The following is an 18230-nucleotide window of genomic DNA, read 5'->3' as shown; positions in this document are numbered from 1 at the left end:
CAACCATAAGATTATATCTGCAATGCTTGGTAATCGAAAGTTTAATTTCTTTTTGTTTGTTTTGAGACGGAGTCTCGCCCTGTTGCCCCAGCTGGAGTGTGGTGGCACAATCTCGGCTCACTGCAAACTCCACCTCCTGGGTTCAAGCAGTTCTCCTGCCTCAGCCTCCTGAGTAGCTGGGATTACAGGCGTGTGCCACCATGCCCTGCTAATTTGTTGTATTTCTAGTAGAGATGGGTTTCACTCTGTTAGCCAGGATGGTCTTGATCTCCTGACCTGGTGATCTGCCCGCCTCAGCCTCCCAAAGTGCTGGGATTACAGGAATGAGCCACCGCGCCCAGCCAAAAGTTTAATTTCTTTAAGGATAAATGTGCTCTTAGAAACAGGGAAGAAAGAGGCTATCAAATGCAAAAGGGAAATGGAAACAGAACATGAATAGGAAATTAGGATTTCACAAACACTAATGATTGTATGTGAAAATGATCATGTGTAATTATAACAAAAGAAAATTAATTGAAGACTTAAAATATTAAACTATATTTGTGAGGTTATGGGAAATGTATCACTCATTCTTATATTTTAGAATGTTTTTTAGTTATGATTCAAATACCTGCAAACTTATTTTAAGTATTGATCTTCATAAGATTTCCATGTAATGAAATAACATAAGACATAGCAATTGGATGTAACCTATATGGATTTCAGTGAAACTACCTGGCATGTATCAGACCCTAGTATATTTTTTCAACATTATAGTTATTCAAGTCTTGTTTCAGCAGACCTTTTTTTCCTATAATAAAATGATTTTATTTGTGAATCAGTAATAGATTTTATTTAACTTACGTAATGTTGGCGTTTTTTTCAATCCAGTGCTATTTGTGGTTTGGTGTACTATAAAGTCATTAGTATCCATACAATGTTATATAAAATTTTAAAATTCACATGCAATTGAGTATTCTAACCAGTGCACTGCTTAAAAATGAATTTATTTTAACAAAAATTGATATTAAGTTTGACATATTATTTCAATAAGTATATTAGACATATTCCCAGTGTTTATATTCTAATTTATCTTAAGGTATTTGGCACTTTTAAATGTTAAATCTTCATAGTAAAAGTACAGAATTTCTTAGAACGAATCACTGAAACTAATTTCTAATGCGTATTATTGTACTTTCTTAAGATGAAATAACTGCTAGCTTCAGAAGATTTGGGCCTTTGGTAGTAGATTGGCCTCATAAAGCAGAAAGCAAGTCCTATTTTCCACCAAAAGGTAAGGATTGTTATTGTTAATATTTGCTAGGAAATTGGTTGTATGAGAGCAAAAGAAAGAATAGCAGTTTCTTAGCCAGTTAGGAATCATAAGAAACTTGCTATGATTTGATAATAATTTCAAAGACTCAAATCAACAAATGTTTGAGTATTTTCTCTGTCTAAAGCATCATTCCAGGTAACTTGGGTGTAGACATGAAAGAGGATCTCTCTGCATTATGAAATTAAGATCTATGTGAAGTGATTGGTCTTTTATAAAATATAAATTTATGAACAGTTGAAATATAAGATTTACATTAAGTGTTCTAGATAACAGCAGAGCGGTATAAATTATTACCAGCTCTGTTGATGAATAAATAATTTAGATAAAAGACAAAGTAGCTAGTTGGGTCTATTTTTTTTTTCAGTTATATAAAGATGTAAGACTTGAGAAGATGCTTAGTTATGTTAGTCAGTTATTGCTAGGAAGACACTGTGACTGATCGCCACAGGACAAGAATTACAAATTGTGCTAACCTTCACATGCAAGTCACATGATCAAGTCATCATCTGTGGGGAGAGGAAGTATATCCTGCCCACAATAACAAGAGGAAGAGAGGAGAAAGGAGTCAGAATTGCTAATGGAAGATTCTCTGAAATAAGTAAAAGAAAGAAGGAGGTTCAAAGATTAAGACTTTACTTTAAACATTGCTGAAATATAATTTTAGAAAAAGCACATCACACATACTGTTTAGTTTCATGACTTAGTGAATTGTCAAGCCTGGAGAAAAGACTCCAATAGAACTGTTAAATGCTTTGATTTTGACTCTGGGAAATGAAGCATGATAAAGAAGTTATTGGCATATAAAAACTAGGTACAGTATCTACTTTCTGCCAGTGAGAATTATAGCACCTCCACTAATAGTTCAAATAGTTTTTTAGATAAATGAAATAATGCAATGATTTTTTTTAATACTTGTAGATCTATATGTATGTATGGAATCAAGAGCATCTTTTGAGTAGGGATTCTGGATCCTAGGCCTCTATAAGAATCTGATTAAAGCTATCTAGCTCTCTCCATGTAGTCTGGAGTTTATTGGAGGTCACAAAACCTTGGTTTAGAGAGGAAATTATCTCCACATGGATAGAGATGTTTGTTTATTAGCTAAGTTTTAGTGTTGGCCATAGTTTTACTATCTTGCCATTTCATAAAGTTTACTTTATAAATGCCATTTTTATTGAATACTCAGAGTATTGAGTTATTTTGTAATGTTCTCGACAAGCTACCATCATCACTTCCTTGACTCCTTCAGCTGTCTTTCTAGTCTCTCCACATCTCTAGCCCTCTCCAATTTTCTCCTATAGTCCAGCCACAGCAGTCTTTGAAAACTCATTGGATAGTACTATTCCTTAAGGGTTTATTCCATAAACCCTTTAGTGGTTTTTCTTATTTTTAGGATAAAAGAAAAATGCATTCACTCTGCCTGGCCTCATCTTCTTTCTAGCTTCTTCTACTACTACTGCTTGTTTCCCTCCAGTCCCACAAACTGGCCTTGTCCTCTCCAGCCTCAGGGCTTTTATGTGTGATAATCTCTAGACTGACGGTGTATCTTCCTTGTGTCTCTTTATCTATATATTCCCTACTTATCTTTTGTATCTCAAGCTTAAGTGTAAGTTGATCACAGAAGACACTGAGGATCTACCAAATGAGGTCAGCTCCTCCTGCCCAACTCCTAGTGCTGTCTGTTTCTTTCACTCTGAGCACTCATCACAGTTGCAGTATTACATTTTTACAACTTTAAAAATTTGTAATTATTTTATTAATGTCAGTTTCTTTCAAAGGTCTGTAAGATAGTGTCTTTATTCACCTTTGTGAATGTTCATATTCTCAATAGTTCACAGATTGTTAACTGCCTAATAAATGAGATAACAAAAAATACTATAGGATGGAGAAATTACTTCAATAGATAGGGGAAAGCTTCACTGAGAGGTTTGGAATTAATTTAAGGTACTGTATACAGATAGATAAAAAGTACTTGAACAGAGTTCCAGGCAGGAATGGAAATAGAATTTTAAAAAGGAATTAGGAATTGTTTGGCTGGAGAGAGATGCACATTTTTGCATGAGCCACTTGTTCACTTACAGGTATGGTGTACTCTAAGCCTAGAAAGATGAGATGGAACAAATTTAATGTGAAACAGAATAGTTGTCTTTATTGCTATTGTTGCTATCATTGTTATTGTGGTTTTGTAGTAGTTTCTCTAATTGAAAACATAAAATTGGCATTGGCAGTTCATACTTTTTTTGGTACAATTACAGTTAATTGTAGCCATTTTCAAAGACCAGTATCCCCAAACCTTGCTCTTTCAAGCAATTTTTTTATTTCTGTAATTCAGCATTTTCCATGGTTTGGAAAACACTGGTATAGAAGCATCCAGTGGATGAAGCTACCTTGTAATTACAGCAGTGACTAGAGTCCCTTAGATGCTAAGCCACACATGTACATAAGTTCCCTTTGCAGTGGATAACCTTCACGTTACGTGATTGTTAGCTTGCTTTAACAAATTCGAAAGAAGCTATTATATAGTATGTTTTTGTTAAGAATATTTTAATAGCTAATGACTTGCATTGGGTAAGTCATAATTTACCTGATATGGCTTAATTTTTGTAATATAAACATTTATTCTCTAATAATAAAAATTGAGAAATATTAAAAATATTGAATTTAAAGTATTATTTTAAAATTTAGCAATATTAAAATATTAATATCAAAAATTTTTAAAAATGACCGAATTTAATGTACTATTTCAGTAAATTGGTCTTACACCCTTTTCCTTATTACAAAATACTTATAGTTCCCAGATCCTTATTTTGTATCAAAATTAAAGCCTTAAAAAAGCTTCATTATTTTTAAGAATATTTAAATTGTTTCTAGCAATGTAAAAAATCTAAGACATGTTTTTTAATCCTGTGTAATCTTACCTTTGGAAGTTTGTATTTATATAGGGTGAAATCATTTGTATAGGGGGAAATGGCTTCAGGTATTTTTTATACAATCAGCTATTAATTTTATTAAAATGAAGTACTTTAGTGTCACATCAGACCTTTGTGGCATAAAGCTATTGTTGACAATAAGCTGAGTTTTTTGACTTGAGTAAAACATGACCTTACACTTCCCGTTATATGGTGGAACAGACATACATGACCTGCTTGATGTCTGCTTCATACTGGGACTAGATTAAAATGCTGTACATTTGTTCACATAGAAATCTTGCCAAGATAAGGGATAGATCATTTATAGCTATCACCTGCTGGGAATAATCACATAATAGTAAACTTGTTGTGTAAATTTTGATGCCTTCTTTTTATAAGTAGTCTATTCTGTCGGCTGGATACATGATTTTTTGTTAAAGATTGGCAATTGGTTGTTTACAAGTCTAGATAGTCTCCAAACAGTTTGAAAAATGTATTCCACTGCTTTCTGAGTTGAGGCTTGATTTAAAAGTTTTGATCCATCTGACCCATGTTTTATTAAGGAACATATTTTATTCCAACCGTTCTACTGTAGCTTTCTTAGTATCATTGATAAGTTTTCGTGAGACTGTGGAATGTTTCCTCTGCTTAGGGGATTTCCTGGACCTTTCCAAGTGTATTCCAGTCTAAAAGTATGCTCTAGAACTTGGATTAACCTGAAGGCCTTTATAGCAAACTTTAGCTCCAGATATACTCACCTGGTTAATTCTACCAAGTTCTTTAAGAAGGTAGTATCACTACTAGAAAGAGCATGGGAGACCTTGGGGCTGACCTGGGTTTGAAATTATTCAACCAACTATTTACTAGGAGACTGACTTCAGTACCTTGATTTTTCTTCTTCTGTAAAATGGGAATCATATTTCATAGACTTTTGAGAATCAAATAATAATGCATGTAAGTTAGTACAATATCTGATAGCAAGTGTTCTATATAAAGTAGCCAACTGCTTTACTGAGTATCTGTTTTAATGTGTATTACATAGTATATTGTGTTCTCTTGTAGAAGGTAAATGGTTTTTTGTCCTAGTTGTTTTTTTGTTTTTTTTTTTTCAAAAGCATGTATTTTCTAAATAGTACTGAAATTTGGAGTAAAATCACTTGACTTGACATACTGCCTCATTTTTAATGGTTATTCCAGGCTATGCATTTCTTCTCTTTCAAGAAGAGAGCTCAGTTCAGGCACTAATTGATGCTTGTATTGAAGAAGATGGAAAACTCTATCTGTGTGTTTCTAGCCCTACTATTAAGGACAAACCAGTAAGTAAATACCACATGAACTTCAGGCTACAAATGTAGATTTTTCAAAAATTGTTTTGAAATGATTATTAATTAATAAAAGAACAATTAAACTATCATGTTGAGTTTTAGTTTTTGAAACATCCAGATAATTTATAGCAGGAGTCCCCAACCCCTGGGCAGTGGACCAGTACTGGTGGTCCATGACCTATTAGGAACCAGGCCATACAGCAGGAGATGAGTGGCAGGCAAGCCAGCATTACTGCCTGAGCTGCACCTCCTGTCAGATCAGAGATGGCATTAGATTCTCATAAGAATGCAAACCCTATTGTGAACTGCACACGTGAATGATCTAGGTTGCACATTCTTTATGAGAATCTAATGCCTGATGATCGTAGGTGGAACACTTTGATCTCAAAACCATCTTCCACCACCTCCATCCTTGGAAAAATTGTCTTCCTCAAAATTGGTCCCTGGTGCCAAAAAGGTCGGGGACTGCTGATTTATAGTATTTAGATCAAAAGTTATAAAAAAATTTGTTTCCAGGTCCCACTATACAAATTTTTAAACAATAAAACAATCACTATTAACTGGCAAAAACAAACAGAAAATTCTCATAAGCCATCAAGGGAGTAAGACTCAATGTGATTTTCTTCATAGGTTCAAATACGTCCTTGGAATTTAAGTGATAGTGATTTTGTAATGGATGGTTCTCAGCCTTTGGATCCCCGAAAAACAATTTTTGTTGGAGGTGTTCCTAGGCCATTAAGGGCTGGTAAGTAGAATGTTAACAATTTTGTTTAAAAAAATCATTTAAATATGTCCTAGTCAATTTAATAAACATTTGGAAGCTATTGTGTACATGACACTATTGGACAGAGCAGAAGCAGATTCTTCATGCTCCAATAGCTGCTAACTACAGAATTTTGAAACAAATTCTGAGACCCCTTCTTGAAACTCAAACTGGAAAATTGAGTGCTTATCTATCAATATTAGTGCAGTAGCTAACTCCAAGCAAATCTATAAGAATCCACCTAAATAATTCCGATTTTCTAAGTGTACCTCTCTAAGATACGAGTATTTGGGGTTTGTTTATTTTGTGTAGATCAATTCCGATATCTGAAAAAGAAATATGGGAATTTTTCTCTTTTATCTATATTTTAATCATTAAAGTAGCACTTTAGATAAGTGAATGATGATAAACTTCTGTTTATCAATAACTAGGAACCAGAAACCTACCAAAATATGTCACATGGGAATATAATTGTAGATGTATATACCCACTTTGCTCACATTAGATGGTACCCTGCACCATGTATAGAGTGTTAGTGATTTCCATCACTGAAAACATCCTCTCCCCAGTCTTAGAGACATATGTTAAAGAATGATTCATACATGTAAATACTTATAGAATATGATGACTTCTACAAAGAAGTACATAGGGAATAGAAGAGCATGTAGCAAGGAAATATGATTATTTGATATCTTGAAGATATTTGAAGTCTGATATCTTGAAGATATTTGTAGTTGAGCTGACATACAAAGATTGGGCTAAAGGAGTAGGATCAGGATGGTAGTAGGGTTCTGAGGAGTATGTTTCACAGAAAGGGAACAGCTTATTTAAAGGTCTTGAGTGGACGGAAACAGGGTGCTTTGGAGGAACTGAAAGAAGTCCAAAGTGCCTGAGTTGGGATACAAAGAGTGAGGGAGGGGACACAAGGAGACATTGAAAAAGTAGACAGGATTCACATCATACAAGTCTAATAGGCTAACTTGGTATTTACCCTTAGAGCAAGGGTAAACCATTGAAGAGTTTTTAAGCAAAAGAGAGACTTCATCATATTTGCAGTTTTCAAAGTTCACTTTAATGACTCAGAGAGAGGGGGGCCAAGGTAAGAGTAAATACAGGCAGACCAGTTTAGCATCCTATTATTACAAGCCAGGAGATAGACAATGGTGGCTTGGATTAGTGGTAGCAGTGGAGAAAGCCAACTGAACAGAGGTGACAGATATTTATGAGGTAAACACAAAGACTGAATCTCTTCTTTCAGTCATAAGCCACTGGGTGGACAGTGATGCCTTTTACTGAGATGGGAGGAGCACTGGAGAAGGAGCAGATTGGGAGGGAAGATTGTGGTCTTGGTTTTGAACACAAGTTTATGGCACCATTCAGAGCTGCCAAATAGAAATTTCAATTAAACCATCATATATGGTATATTTTTAATGTATTTTTATGGTGGTATCTGGTATATTTTTTAAGAGAATCACTCCTTATACTGTTTTAAAAACAAGCTGGGAAGGCAAGGGCCAAAAGCAAAGAGAGAAGGCTATTGCCATGAACCAGATGAAAAATGATGTTAGCATGAATCAGGATGTTAGTGATGGAGATGAGGCGATTGGACTCTAGATATGTTTTGAAAATCAGGTTCACAGGATTGCATGTACAGTATGGAGCAAGGGAATAATACGGAAAGGATGAAGCCAAACATCTTGACAACTTCATCTTTTCTGTTGCTTTCTAACTGGGTCAGCAGAAACTCATTGGAGCAGGTTTAATGGGATAGGGGAAGATAATGAGTTCCACTTTTAATATACTGAGTGTGGCCAGTGCCTGTTAAATATCGAGTTGTCCACTAGACAGTTGCATATACGAGTCCGTCGTCCAGGGGAGAGGTCCATACTAGAGATAAAAATGTAGGAGCTTAAAAACTTAGATGGTGTTTAAAGCTATGATACAGGATGAAGTTACCAAAGCCAGGAGTGTAGATAGTGTTGCAAGGATTGAAACTTCGGGTACTCTAACATTGAAAAGTTAAGGAGTTTAAGATGAACTATCAAGGAAGACTCAGAAGAAATTTATCAGTGAGGTAGGAGCAGAATTAGTGGGATAATATATTCTAGAAGCCAGATGGAGAAAATATTTGAATGAGAAGGAAGGGATTAACTGTTTTCAATGCTATTTACAGATAGATTGACCATTGGACTTGGCTTGAACAATTATAATGGAGTCATGGTGCGATAGTCTGATTAGAAAGAGTTGAATAAAGAATGGGAGGAGAGGAATTGGGGGGAATACTGGAACAGATTTTGAGAAATTTGGTTGTAAAGGGGAACAGAGAAATGGAGCAGTAGCTAAGAGGGAAAAAAAGTGTTAAGGGAATTTTTTAAGATAGGAAAATTATAGTATACTTGGGAATGATCTAGTATAAGGGGAAAACTGATCGTATAGAAAGGAAAGGGGAGAATTGCTAAAGCAGTGTCCTTAGTGAGAGTGGATGGGATCTAGTATGCAAGTGAAAGGATTGGATTTAGGAAAGAGCATGGAACTATTTGTCTATAGGTCAGAAGATAGAGTATATAGTAGGTTTAGTGCTGTAAGTGGGTAGATGTGATGGTGGTGAGTCACTTTATAGTTAAAAAAAAAAGGCATCCTTGATCCCCTTCCTTTTTAACAACAGCCTCTTATCTGCCATTCTACTCCTGGTCAAATGATAATATACTATTGACTTCTACATTTTACAAAAAGTACTTAAAAATTGTTGATTCCTGTGTTCTCTCAAATTTGATGTAAACTTCTTTTCCTTTTGAAGTGGAACTTGCTATGATCATGGACCGGCTGTATGGTGGAGTTTGTTATGCAGGAATTGATACAGATCCTGAGCTAAAATACCCAAAAGGTGCTGGGCGAGTTGCTTTCTCCAATCAGCAGAGCTATATTGCTGCCATTAGTGCTCGGTTTGTTCAGCTTCAGCATGGTGATATTGATAAACGTGTAAGTTGCATATTGGGAAATAACTTATGTCCTATAATGAGGTGCTGATCCAAAGCTTCATACCCTAAGGAGTTAATAATATAATTCGAACGCTGTTTAGTTTTTATACTTCTTTAAGTCTTAAAGGATATTATATAAAAATATCCTTGAAATGGAAAATTACTGAACACACTTTAAACTTTAGGTATAATATAAAAATATTAATATCATTGTGCAGCCATGTCAAAATTTTTTAATCAGCCAGTAAGGTCAAATATTCTAACTATGGAGGCAGAGGTGGTTTTAAGAGCCTGTACATTGGAGTCAGACTGCCTGTGATTAAACCCCATTTCTACAAATTAACCTTCTCTATGCCTCCTTTTCCTCACTTGTAAAATGGAAAACAATGATAATATGTCTTTCTCAGTAATTTTGAGGATGAAATGCATTCACATATACACAAGCACTTAGAATAGAACTTGGCGGAGAGTGTCATTTAAATGTTTGTTTTCATTTGTCACAAAATCTAAAATAAAAATGCATTGTGTATATTTCTCTAAAATAATTGACCTAAACTTAAAATTTTTTTAGTAGCATTGCTTGAATCATCACAATAAGAACTTTTAAGAAGTACTAGGAATGATAACTGAAACCCTATTGAATAATTCCAAGTACTAACTACCTTCTAAAATAAAGACACTAGCATTCATTTACAAATCTATTTTATGCCAAAATCTGTGAACAGTTCCTATACATAGCTAAACATATTCTAAAATAATCATGTTTATATTTATAGTACAGCAGAAATACATTAAGAATATGGGGGTAAATGGATTTTTTATATCCAAATTAGTAGATAGAAGATATAAGTTGATTGGGTACTCCTTTTCCCCAGTGTAACAGTTTCTTGAAACCGGGGGCTGTTTGGCACATTAAAAGACTATTTTGGGGACAGGGAGGCTGGTTAATTAATACCAATGGACTAGACCATGCATGCTAGAAGTAGTCCTCAATGTAATTACCCAACCATCTCATTTAGAAAAGAAACGCAGCATAGGTTCAGTTCACAAATGCAGAGTGGTTTCCTTTTTGTTCGTTTGTTTGCATTGCTATTTAAAAGGTTGCCCAAAAAAAACTAAGAGGAGGTGTTCTGCTTTTGATAAGACATGCATACATAACTTTTCTGAACTTGTCTGAAAGAACGTTAAGAGTTCCTCTAATGTTGTGGTTCTCAACCTCTGCTGTACGTTATTCACCTGGGAACTTAGAAAATTCTTGACATTTGGGTCCTACCCGCTGAGGTTCTGCTGAATTGGTCTGAGAGGCAGCCAGGGCAACAGGAGTCGATAAAGCTCCGAAAGTGACACAAATGTACAGCAGTGGTTTAGACCACTAATCCCCTACTTTACAGAGAGGTAATAAGTCACAGGGGACGTTATTTACATAGTATATAATCATGGTATTTAATGTGCAGTAGCAGAAGAAAAAGACTGTTACAGTGTCATACCTCATACCTCTTTGTTTCTGAAATGGTAGTGAAGGACCAGTTATTTGGAGCAGAGTGTTGACTCTTAAAGAGCAACTCAGTTGCAGAGCAGATGAATTGAGATACCTGTGCCTTCTTAAAAAGGCATTGATTGAAATACCTGAGAGAAAAGCTTATAATAAGATAAGTGTTACAAAGGTAATTTTGAACTGTATTTGATAAGAATTTGAGCCTTAAATATTTTACAAGTCACTAGTATTGCTTATACAAAGAAATATTAAACCATTAACCTTTATACTTTTCATCTCTCCAATATGAATATGGTTATTAAACCATAAAAATGGAGTAAATTTAAGTGTATAACTGCCAACCCAAAGATACACAGGATACATATTTGGAGGGAATAAAAATTGTTTATTCCACTTACTTTTTAGACTCATGGATACTGTGGTTTAGTTCCTATCTGATAGCTGGAAAGCAATCACCACAGATGTGTAATTCATTGTATTTTTTTGTATGTTATTTCATGAGTAGTATAATTCACTGTGATTTCTCGTAAATGTTAGAAAATAAGACTAGGTGAAGTGTAGTGTTAATGAAACTTCGTTTTGCATGTAGAAGAGTTTAATTATCAGAGATTATTAATGAAAAATAGGTTTTGAAATTCAGTTTTCCATCTTTAAAGTCTCTGGTTTTGAGTAAAGTAGGTTAGCTTCATAAACTAATATGTAGAATTTTAAAAATACAGATAATTGAAATCATTGCATTTGCAAAATTTTCATTCAACAGTTTTATATTAAAGTGTAACTCCTGAACATCTGGCACTTTATTATTATGGAAGTGAAGTAAACATCACAGACCCTGGTTTCAATTTCTCTAAAATCTTATTTAAAAAAAATAAATAAATAACCATGAGAAAGAAACCCAGAAAACATATGTAAATATATTGCATTTATGCATATATTTATAGCATTTCTACTTCATGCTGGATATTCTTCTAGGCACTGGGAACTGAATGTTGTGCAAATGGGTGCTGTCGCATTGTTCATGGAGTTTATAATTCAGTGAAATGAAATCCAGTAACTGTCTGCTACCTTAATTTATTCTTTAGTCGTTATAATGTTCTTTTTTATTATAACTATAATTGTAGTGAAGATAATGAATCAAAAATAGCACCCTGGCAAAGAAAAGATAGAACCCATAAAGGAAAAAGTTGAGAGATAAAGATCAAGCATAAAAATTTTAAAAATTTGTGTTAAAGATTATAAAGCCACTAGGAAAAAGGTTAAAAATTCTTAACTGACGAAAGAGAACTCATAAATCAACTTAAAAAACAAACTCCAGCAAGAAAATATGCAAGAGATACAAACAAGCAATTCAGAAAAGCCAAGTGTCGAATATACATAAAATATATTTATCCTAATCCTTATGAATGAAATATAAATAACAATGTAATTCCATGACCTATCAAATGAACATCCTACAGTTCTTTTACTCAACTTTTAGGTTGTTTCTAGTTTGTTGTTCTTACAAATAATATTGCAGAAAGTATCCTTATATTCATTTTCTGCACTCATGCAAGTATTTCAGTAGAGTACATTCAGAATACAAACTGTTGGGTCATTATTTTTTTACTATAGGCAACCTTTACTTTATCTCAATCCAGTCGTTCAGAACACTCAGTGTTCTGTTGTCTCCTAAGGAACAGCTGAGCTGTTACTCTGTCTGGCACTTTTCAGCCAAACGGTAAAAACCTTCCATTCATAAAGTTATCACAAGCAGAAAAGCAAGGCTATTGCAGCTAATAGTAGATAATACTAATTTATAGAATATTTTACCATGTGCCAAGCACTGTCTTATGCTTTGACATTCACAATTTAAGCCTCACAACTCTGAGACAAGATCTGTTATTCCCACTTGACAGATGTGGAAACTGAGGTGGAGAAGTTTATCATTCAGAGCTGACTCCAGTCTGAAGTGTTCTGCCAAGTCAGACCTTCACAACAGGACTTGGACTTTATATCTTACAAATTTACAGAAGTCTAGGCATGCCCTTTGTAAGATTCTCCACAGTTCTGGCTTGTCTGTGCCACTTACTTCCAAGCAGAGTGTGACTCGCACCTGCAGTGGAGAAGCGCTGCCTTAATCAGTGGCTGTTCGGGTTCTGCCATCTCACAGGTGATACTGGAATGAGGGAAAAAGGTGTGGAAACTGTCTTCCATGGCTACTTGAGATCTCTTTTGTTTTTCACTCACAATCTCCCCCAACTCTGAAAATACCAGGACACAGGTGTTTCAAAGATGTTATTCAAGAAAGGTGAGAGTGAAATGTTTTGCAAATCAGATTTTTTTACAGATTTTTAAAGTATTTTAACCTACTACACGGTAAAGCTCCTTCCTTGAGAAACTGCCCATTTCCTCAGCTTTTACTGCTGGTCCTTTTTTTCCTCTATAGAAACATTTTAAGTTATTACAGAACTTGATTTCTGAAGCAGACCCTAATGAGACTTACTTTCTTTTTTTTCAAGGTGGAGGTAAAGCCATATGTGCTGGATGACCAGATGTGTGATGAATGCCAGGGCGCACGCTGTGGTGGAAAATTTGCTCCCTTTTTTTGTGCCAATGTCACTTGCCTGCAGTATTACTGTGAGTTTTGTTGGGCAAATATCCACTCTCGTGCTGGACGTGAGTTCCATAAGCCATTGGTAAAGGAAGGTGCTGATCGCCCACGTCAGATCCACTTCCGCTGGAACTAAGAATAGCAAACTGGCCTCTGTTTAACAAGGAAAGAAAGGGTGCATGTGGCTTACTGTGTCTGAAGATACTGACATGCAGAAGAAATAAGTGCATTCTTCTGCTTTTCACCCCAGCTATCAATACATGCATCTTTATCAGCAGCCAAAACACTACAAGCCTCTTGTTTTTCACCAAAACCCTACATCTCAGGCTTACTAATTTTTGTGATATTTTCATGTTAAAATAAAATGTTTTTTTGTATTTTCTCCAAGTTATTTTTATATGTAAAGTTAAAATTAGATATGAGAATGTTTTGCGTAGGGGCAACACAGTCTGCTGCTATATAGTGGGGGAAGCGTGCACTTATTTCTAAACATGGGTTTTTAACTTCAAGATCTGCCCCAGTAATTTACCAAAGGTAGCAAAATAATAGTGAAGATGGAATATGTCTGCTACAAATGCTTATTTTTATTGTTGCTATTTTCAGTGTATACATAAACTAAAAATTAGGGTTGATTTTTTTGCTCTCCATTTTGACTTGCAAGAAATAATACCTCAAGATAATCTGATTTATTAGCTATTTTTAAACATTTTTAATCACAAGCTGTATTAGCTTTGCTGCTATATAGGTGTTATGTGTAAATGCCACCTATTAATACGGGACTGAAAACGTTAGAGACACACTGCATTGCAGATAAAATGCAGGCAGCACAATATGGCCTAAACTGCCATAGTTTTAGAATGTGAAAAAAAAATGCATGTTTACTTACCTGTATACACCATATGCATGCACTAGAATTATTAACTAATGAGGTGAGGTATTGCAAATGTTCAAAAAAGCTCTCTTGAATCTAGGTAGCATGAACAAATTATAAAATTTGTTTAAAAAAGCAAACTTGCATGCATTATTGTGACTTCAAGTTTAAAAAATCGTCTTACATGTGTACAATATGCAAATTAGTTTTAGATTAGAGAGTGCAGCCATTTTGTGATCTGGTCAGTAGTGGAATTCGATTTTATGCAGACTGGATGTAATATTTGTAATCCCTGTGCAATTTTGTGACGTGCGGTTCTAATTCATGTGCAGTGATATAGTATAGATAAAAGAATGAGCAAAAGAAAATACAAGAATTCTAAAGAAAGTTGATTTAAGCCCCTTTGATAGTCCATGGTTAAGACATCCTTTATAAACCAAAGATGGCCAGCACACTGCTAACCAGTCACCAAATGTAAGACCCATAAGAAACCTATATTTAAAAATCTGAATTTTATAGAAGAATGCAAAACTTTAGTAAACCCTAAGTAAAGTCAAAATGGAGAAGGGGAAATATACAGATGGCTAGTTGCATAAAATTAAGTTTTACCTTTATAAGACAATGGTGAAATCTGGCTTGAACTTGCTTATGTGTTTAACCTATAAATATTGGGGTCTTCTGTCTAAACTGGGGTCACTGTTGCATGGAACATTGTTCTTAATAGTTGAGAATTGCTTTTTTGAAAATTTTGATGAAGGAATTTTGGTAATGACTTTGCTTGCAGGTTTTTTGGGATGTTTTTTTGAGAAAGTGGCATGGAAACATGCAGTAGTTAATGAGTTCCTCTTGGTACTGAACACTATTAGAATATCATTAGTGATATTTTTTCTCTTTAGAGCATTTTTAATGCAACTAGCCCCTATATTTTAATGTAAGAGTTACTCTGCAATCTAAGCAAAGCACCCAACAATGGTAAATGTTTTTTAAAAATGCAGAACTAAGATTTTTGACTCTAAAGAGAGAAAATTACAAGGGTGTTGCCTTATAGCAAACCCTTGGGACAATCCTTCATGTGAGCAAAGTGTTGATCTTAATATTGGTTGTCTGTGGTGTGCTTTTTTGTACTGTAAAAATATGTGGTTCATGTCTAACTCTGCTGTTTTATTGTGGTTGTGGTTCAAGTTTTTAATGTTTAAAGTTGATGCTGTTTTCAGAAGAGCTTTTTACTAATTTATTTGTCAATGTTCCCTATTTGTTACTTAACCATGATCCTCCAGATTTTTTGGAGTATTCTTTTCTAACCTTAACCCTGCCAAACCTTGATCCATTTTGACATTTGTTATGCACTATTTTTATATCTCTGTGAGAGATTTTTCCAACAGTCAGCTATTTTATGGCACACTTTTTTTGACTGATGACATCTCCTTTGCTATACCTCAATTTTTGGAATTTAGAGAAGAAATCAGTAGTTTTGCAATGTTAATTATTTAGATATTTAATTTCGCAGATTTTTAAACTTTATTTTCATAATTTCTGCTTAATGTTTAAAATTGAAGAGCCTTTTTATGTATTAAATAATGAACACAAATTATATAATTAAAATAATTGGAGATGTTGAAAATCATTTTCCCTTCTCAAACAGAAATAAATATTTGGAATGAAGGGGAATGTACTAGAACACCCTTTTTGCCACGGGTAAAAATAACAGAAATGTATGGTTTGTTTTACCTTCATTTCTGTATAAGTAAAGCTTATTAGTCTGTTTTATTCCTTTCCCACTTCACCCCTACCTCTTTTTTGTTTTGTTTTGTTTTTGCCTTTTATGTACTACATTCTTATTTTCTAACTGTTAAACACTGTATTGGAGTTTTTTTTTTTTTTTTAATTTACAGATCATATTTATTTTACTATTTTTGTAGAAAATTATTAATTTTGATTGTATTTTTGTATTTTAAAAGCTTCTTCACTTGTGTTCCCTAAATATTCATATTGCTGCCCAAAAGTATGACTGTGGAGGAAAAAAAATACTTTAAAAATCCACACTTTTTGTTAAGAAGGAAACATTTAGCATTTATATATTTGTGTATGGAAAACACTTGATATTTTATCCCTGTTGCATCTGGCTGCACAGAGCCTCTCCTCAAAGATGCTACAAAACTTGAATATAACACATTTTGGAAGGCTGACTAACCTCGATTCTGTGTTGTGATGTGCAATACTGTTTCTAATGTTTGTATAAAAAAAAAACAGTGTAAACCTTTTTAATGCAAATTTATTTTTTTCATTGCATATTTTGCAGATTTTATCCACAGTGTCATTTTTTACTGTCAGAAAAGATACCCCTTTTGTCATTGCAACTATTTTTTAAATCCAGAAATCTTTGTACTGATGTAAATGATTGTAGTTATTTTGGATAGTGTTTTGCTAACAAAAGGAGAGACTTTTTTCATGCATATTTCTATTTTGTTTTTTTGGGTTTTATTTTATTTTAATAGTAGTAAAATACTTGGAATAATTTTTCATATTCTTGTCATTAATATTATTTTGTATTTTTATGTGGAAATATATAATTTTATGACACTAATTGCTAAAGTTTATTTTATGTTGAATTATTTTTGGAGCTGAAATCTTTGTAATATTAAAGCAACTAGTTTCTAATTCCCAGTTTCTGTATAGAATCGCACAAGTGGTTTATGGAGTGTTTGGATTGTAATTATAAATGGTTCTTTGATATGCAAATTAATATTTTCAGTTGATTTTATTTTATATTCCTAATGGGGTGTTAAAGCCGTTTTTTATTTTTTTCTAAATAAAAGGAGAACCCATGCTTTTATGGACACTAGGTAAACGCCTTCAGCTTAAATTTTTTGTTAAATATTTTAGTTTATTTTATTGTTATCTTCCAGGTGTCTAAATCTCCAGTCTGTCTGTTGTACTGGTAATTTAACTCTGTAATGGAATAGTTTGCTGCCAACTATTTATATTAAGTAATTTTTAAATATTTGTAATATTGTTGACTGACTAATAAACTATTAAGTTATTGGCATAGTTGTGGAATCTTATTCTTCAGTTCAAATCAGTTAAAATATTCAGAAACACCAGTAAGATCTTATTAGAGAGCTTAGTGACATAAATATATTATGAAGCCCAGGCCAAACTACATTTCAGTACAAGGATAGGGGAGAAGCCTTGGAGACCATGTTGTCTAGTATCTCTCAGTATTTCAGCCCTGAGCCCTCTTGTGTCAGTTCTTCTCCTACCCTCACCCGCCATATATCATGGAAATTTCTGTGTTACCATCATCACTTGTAGTTAATATTACCATATCTAAGATGATGCTGCATTCAAAAAACGAGGAAATGTTCATCATATTGGTAAATGCACAATTTTCACGATACTTTTTCGGATATCCTCTAGTTGGGAATCACTTGTATTGTTTTACTTGTTCTTTGCACTGCCTGTGTGTGTTTTTCAGTGTCTACTTTGACAAAGGAGGGAGAAGGAAAAGAAGCATAGAATAAGCAGCGTGGAATCTAGGTTCCTCATCCTAATTATAACTAGAACAGCTCTACTTTTAACTTTAACAAAGCTGAAGTTCTACCTAAAAATTAGTATGCAGTCACTGGGCAGAAGGAAGAAAGGATTCCATTGCATTTTTAAAAAATGAAAGATCACTGATCATAACCAAATGTTTTCTTTTACCTATAAGGACATAGGTATCTCAGAGGGTAAAACTTAATATTTCCTCATTTTCTACAAGACACCATAGAAACTTCTTAACTAGGCTAATCTTGCCATTGCATGCCCTTCATGTTCTGTCACTGTCACCCATGTCCTCCAAGCAAATCATGCATCTCTACATATCTGTATCATGTTCAGCATATGCTGCCACTTTTCTATTTGGAATCTGTTTTCTCTTTCCTCAACAAAGTCCTCTTTCGTAATAAAACTAAAGAGTCTCCTCCACATTCTGGCCTATCTAAG

At 34.0% G+C, this 18230-nt stretch overlaps 1 protein-coding gene across 9 annotated transcripts in view; it reads left to right on the top strand.

The window, feature by feature from the left end:
• CPEB2 (cytoplasmic polyadenylation element binding protein 2) overlaps positions 1–17294 on the top strand; it is a 66219-nt gene extending 48925 nt beyond the window's left edge. For 6 of the 9 annotated variants that reach the window (XM_003898498.5, XM_009206545.4, XM_009206544.4 and 3 more), the window contains 5 exons: positions 1184–1273; positions 5422–5540; positions 6180–6294; positions 9110–9291; positions 13284–17294. In XM_003898498.5, coding sequence (XP_003898547.3) covers positions 1184–1273; positions 5422–5540; positions 6180–6294; positions 9110–9291; positions 13284–13511 — 734 coding nt within the window. In that variant the 3' untranslated portion in view covers positions 13512–17294. The remainder of the gene's footprint in view (positions 1–1183; positions 1274–5421; positions 5541–6179; positions 6295–9109; positions 9292–13283) is intronic. The other 3 variants (XM_003898496.5, XM_003898495.5, XM_003898497.5) reach the window with 1 other exon arrangement.
• The last annotated feature ends 936 nt before the right edge of the window (positions 17295–18230 follow it).

This window comes from Papio anubis, chromosome 3 (assembly GCF_008728515.1).
Source record: "Papio anubis isolate 15944 chromosome 3, Panubis1.0, whole genome shotgun sequence".
NCBI lineage: Eukaryota > Metazoa > Chordata > Mammalia > Primates > Cercopithecidae > Papio > Papio anubis.
The sequence above is the reverse complement of the archived record's forward strand: the minus strand, read 5'-3'. Positions and strand labels throughout refer to the sequence as shown.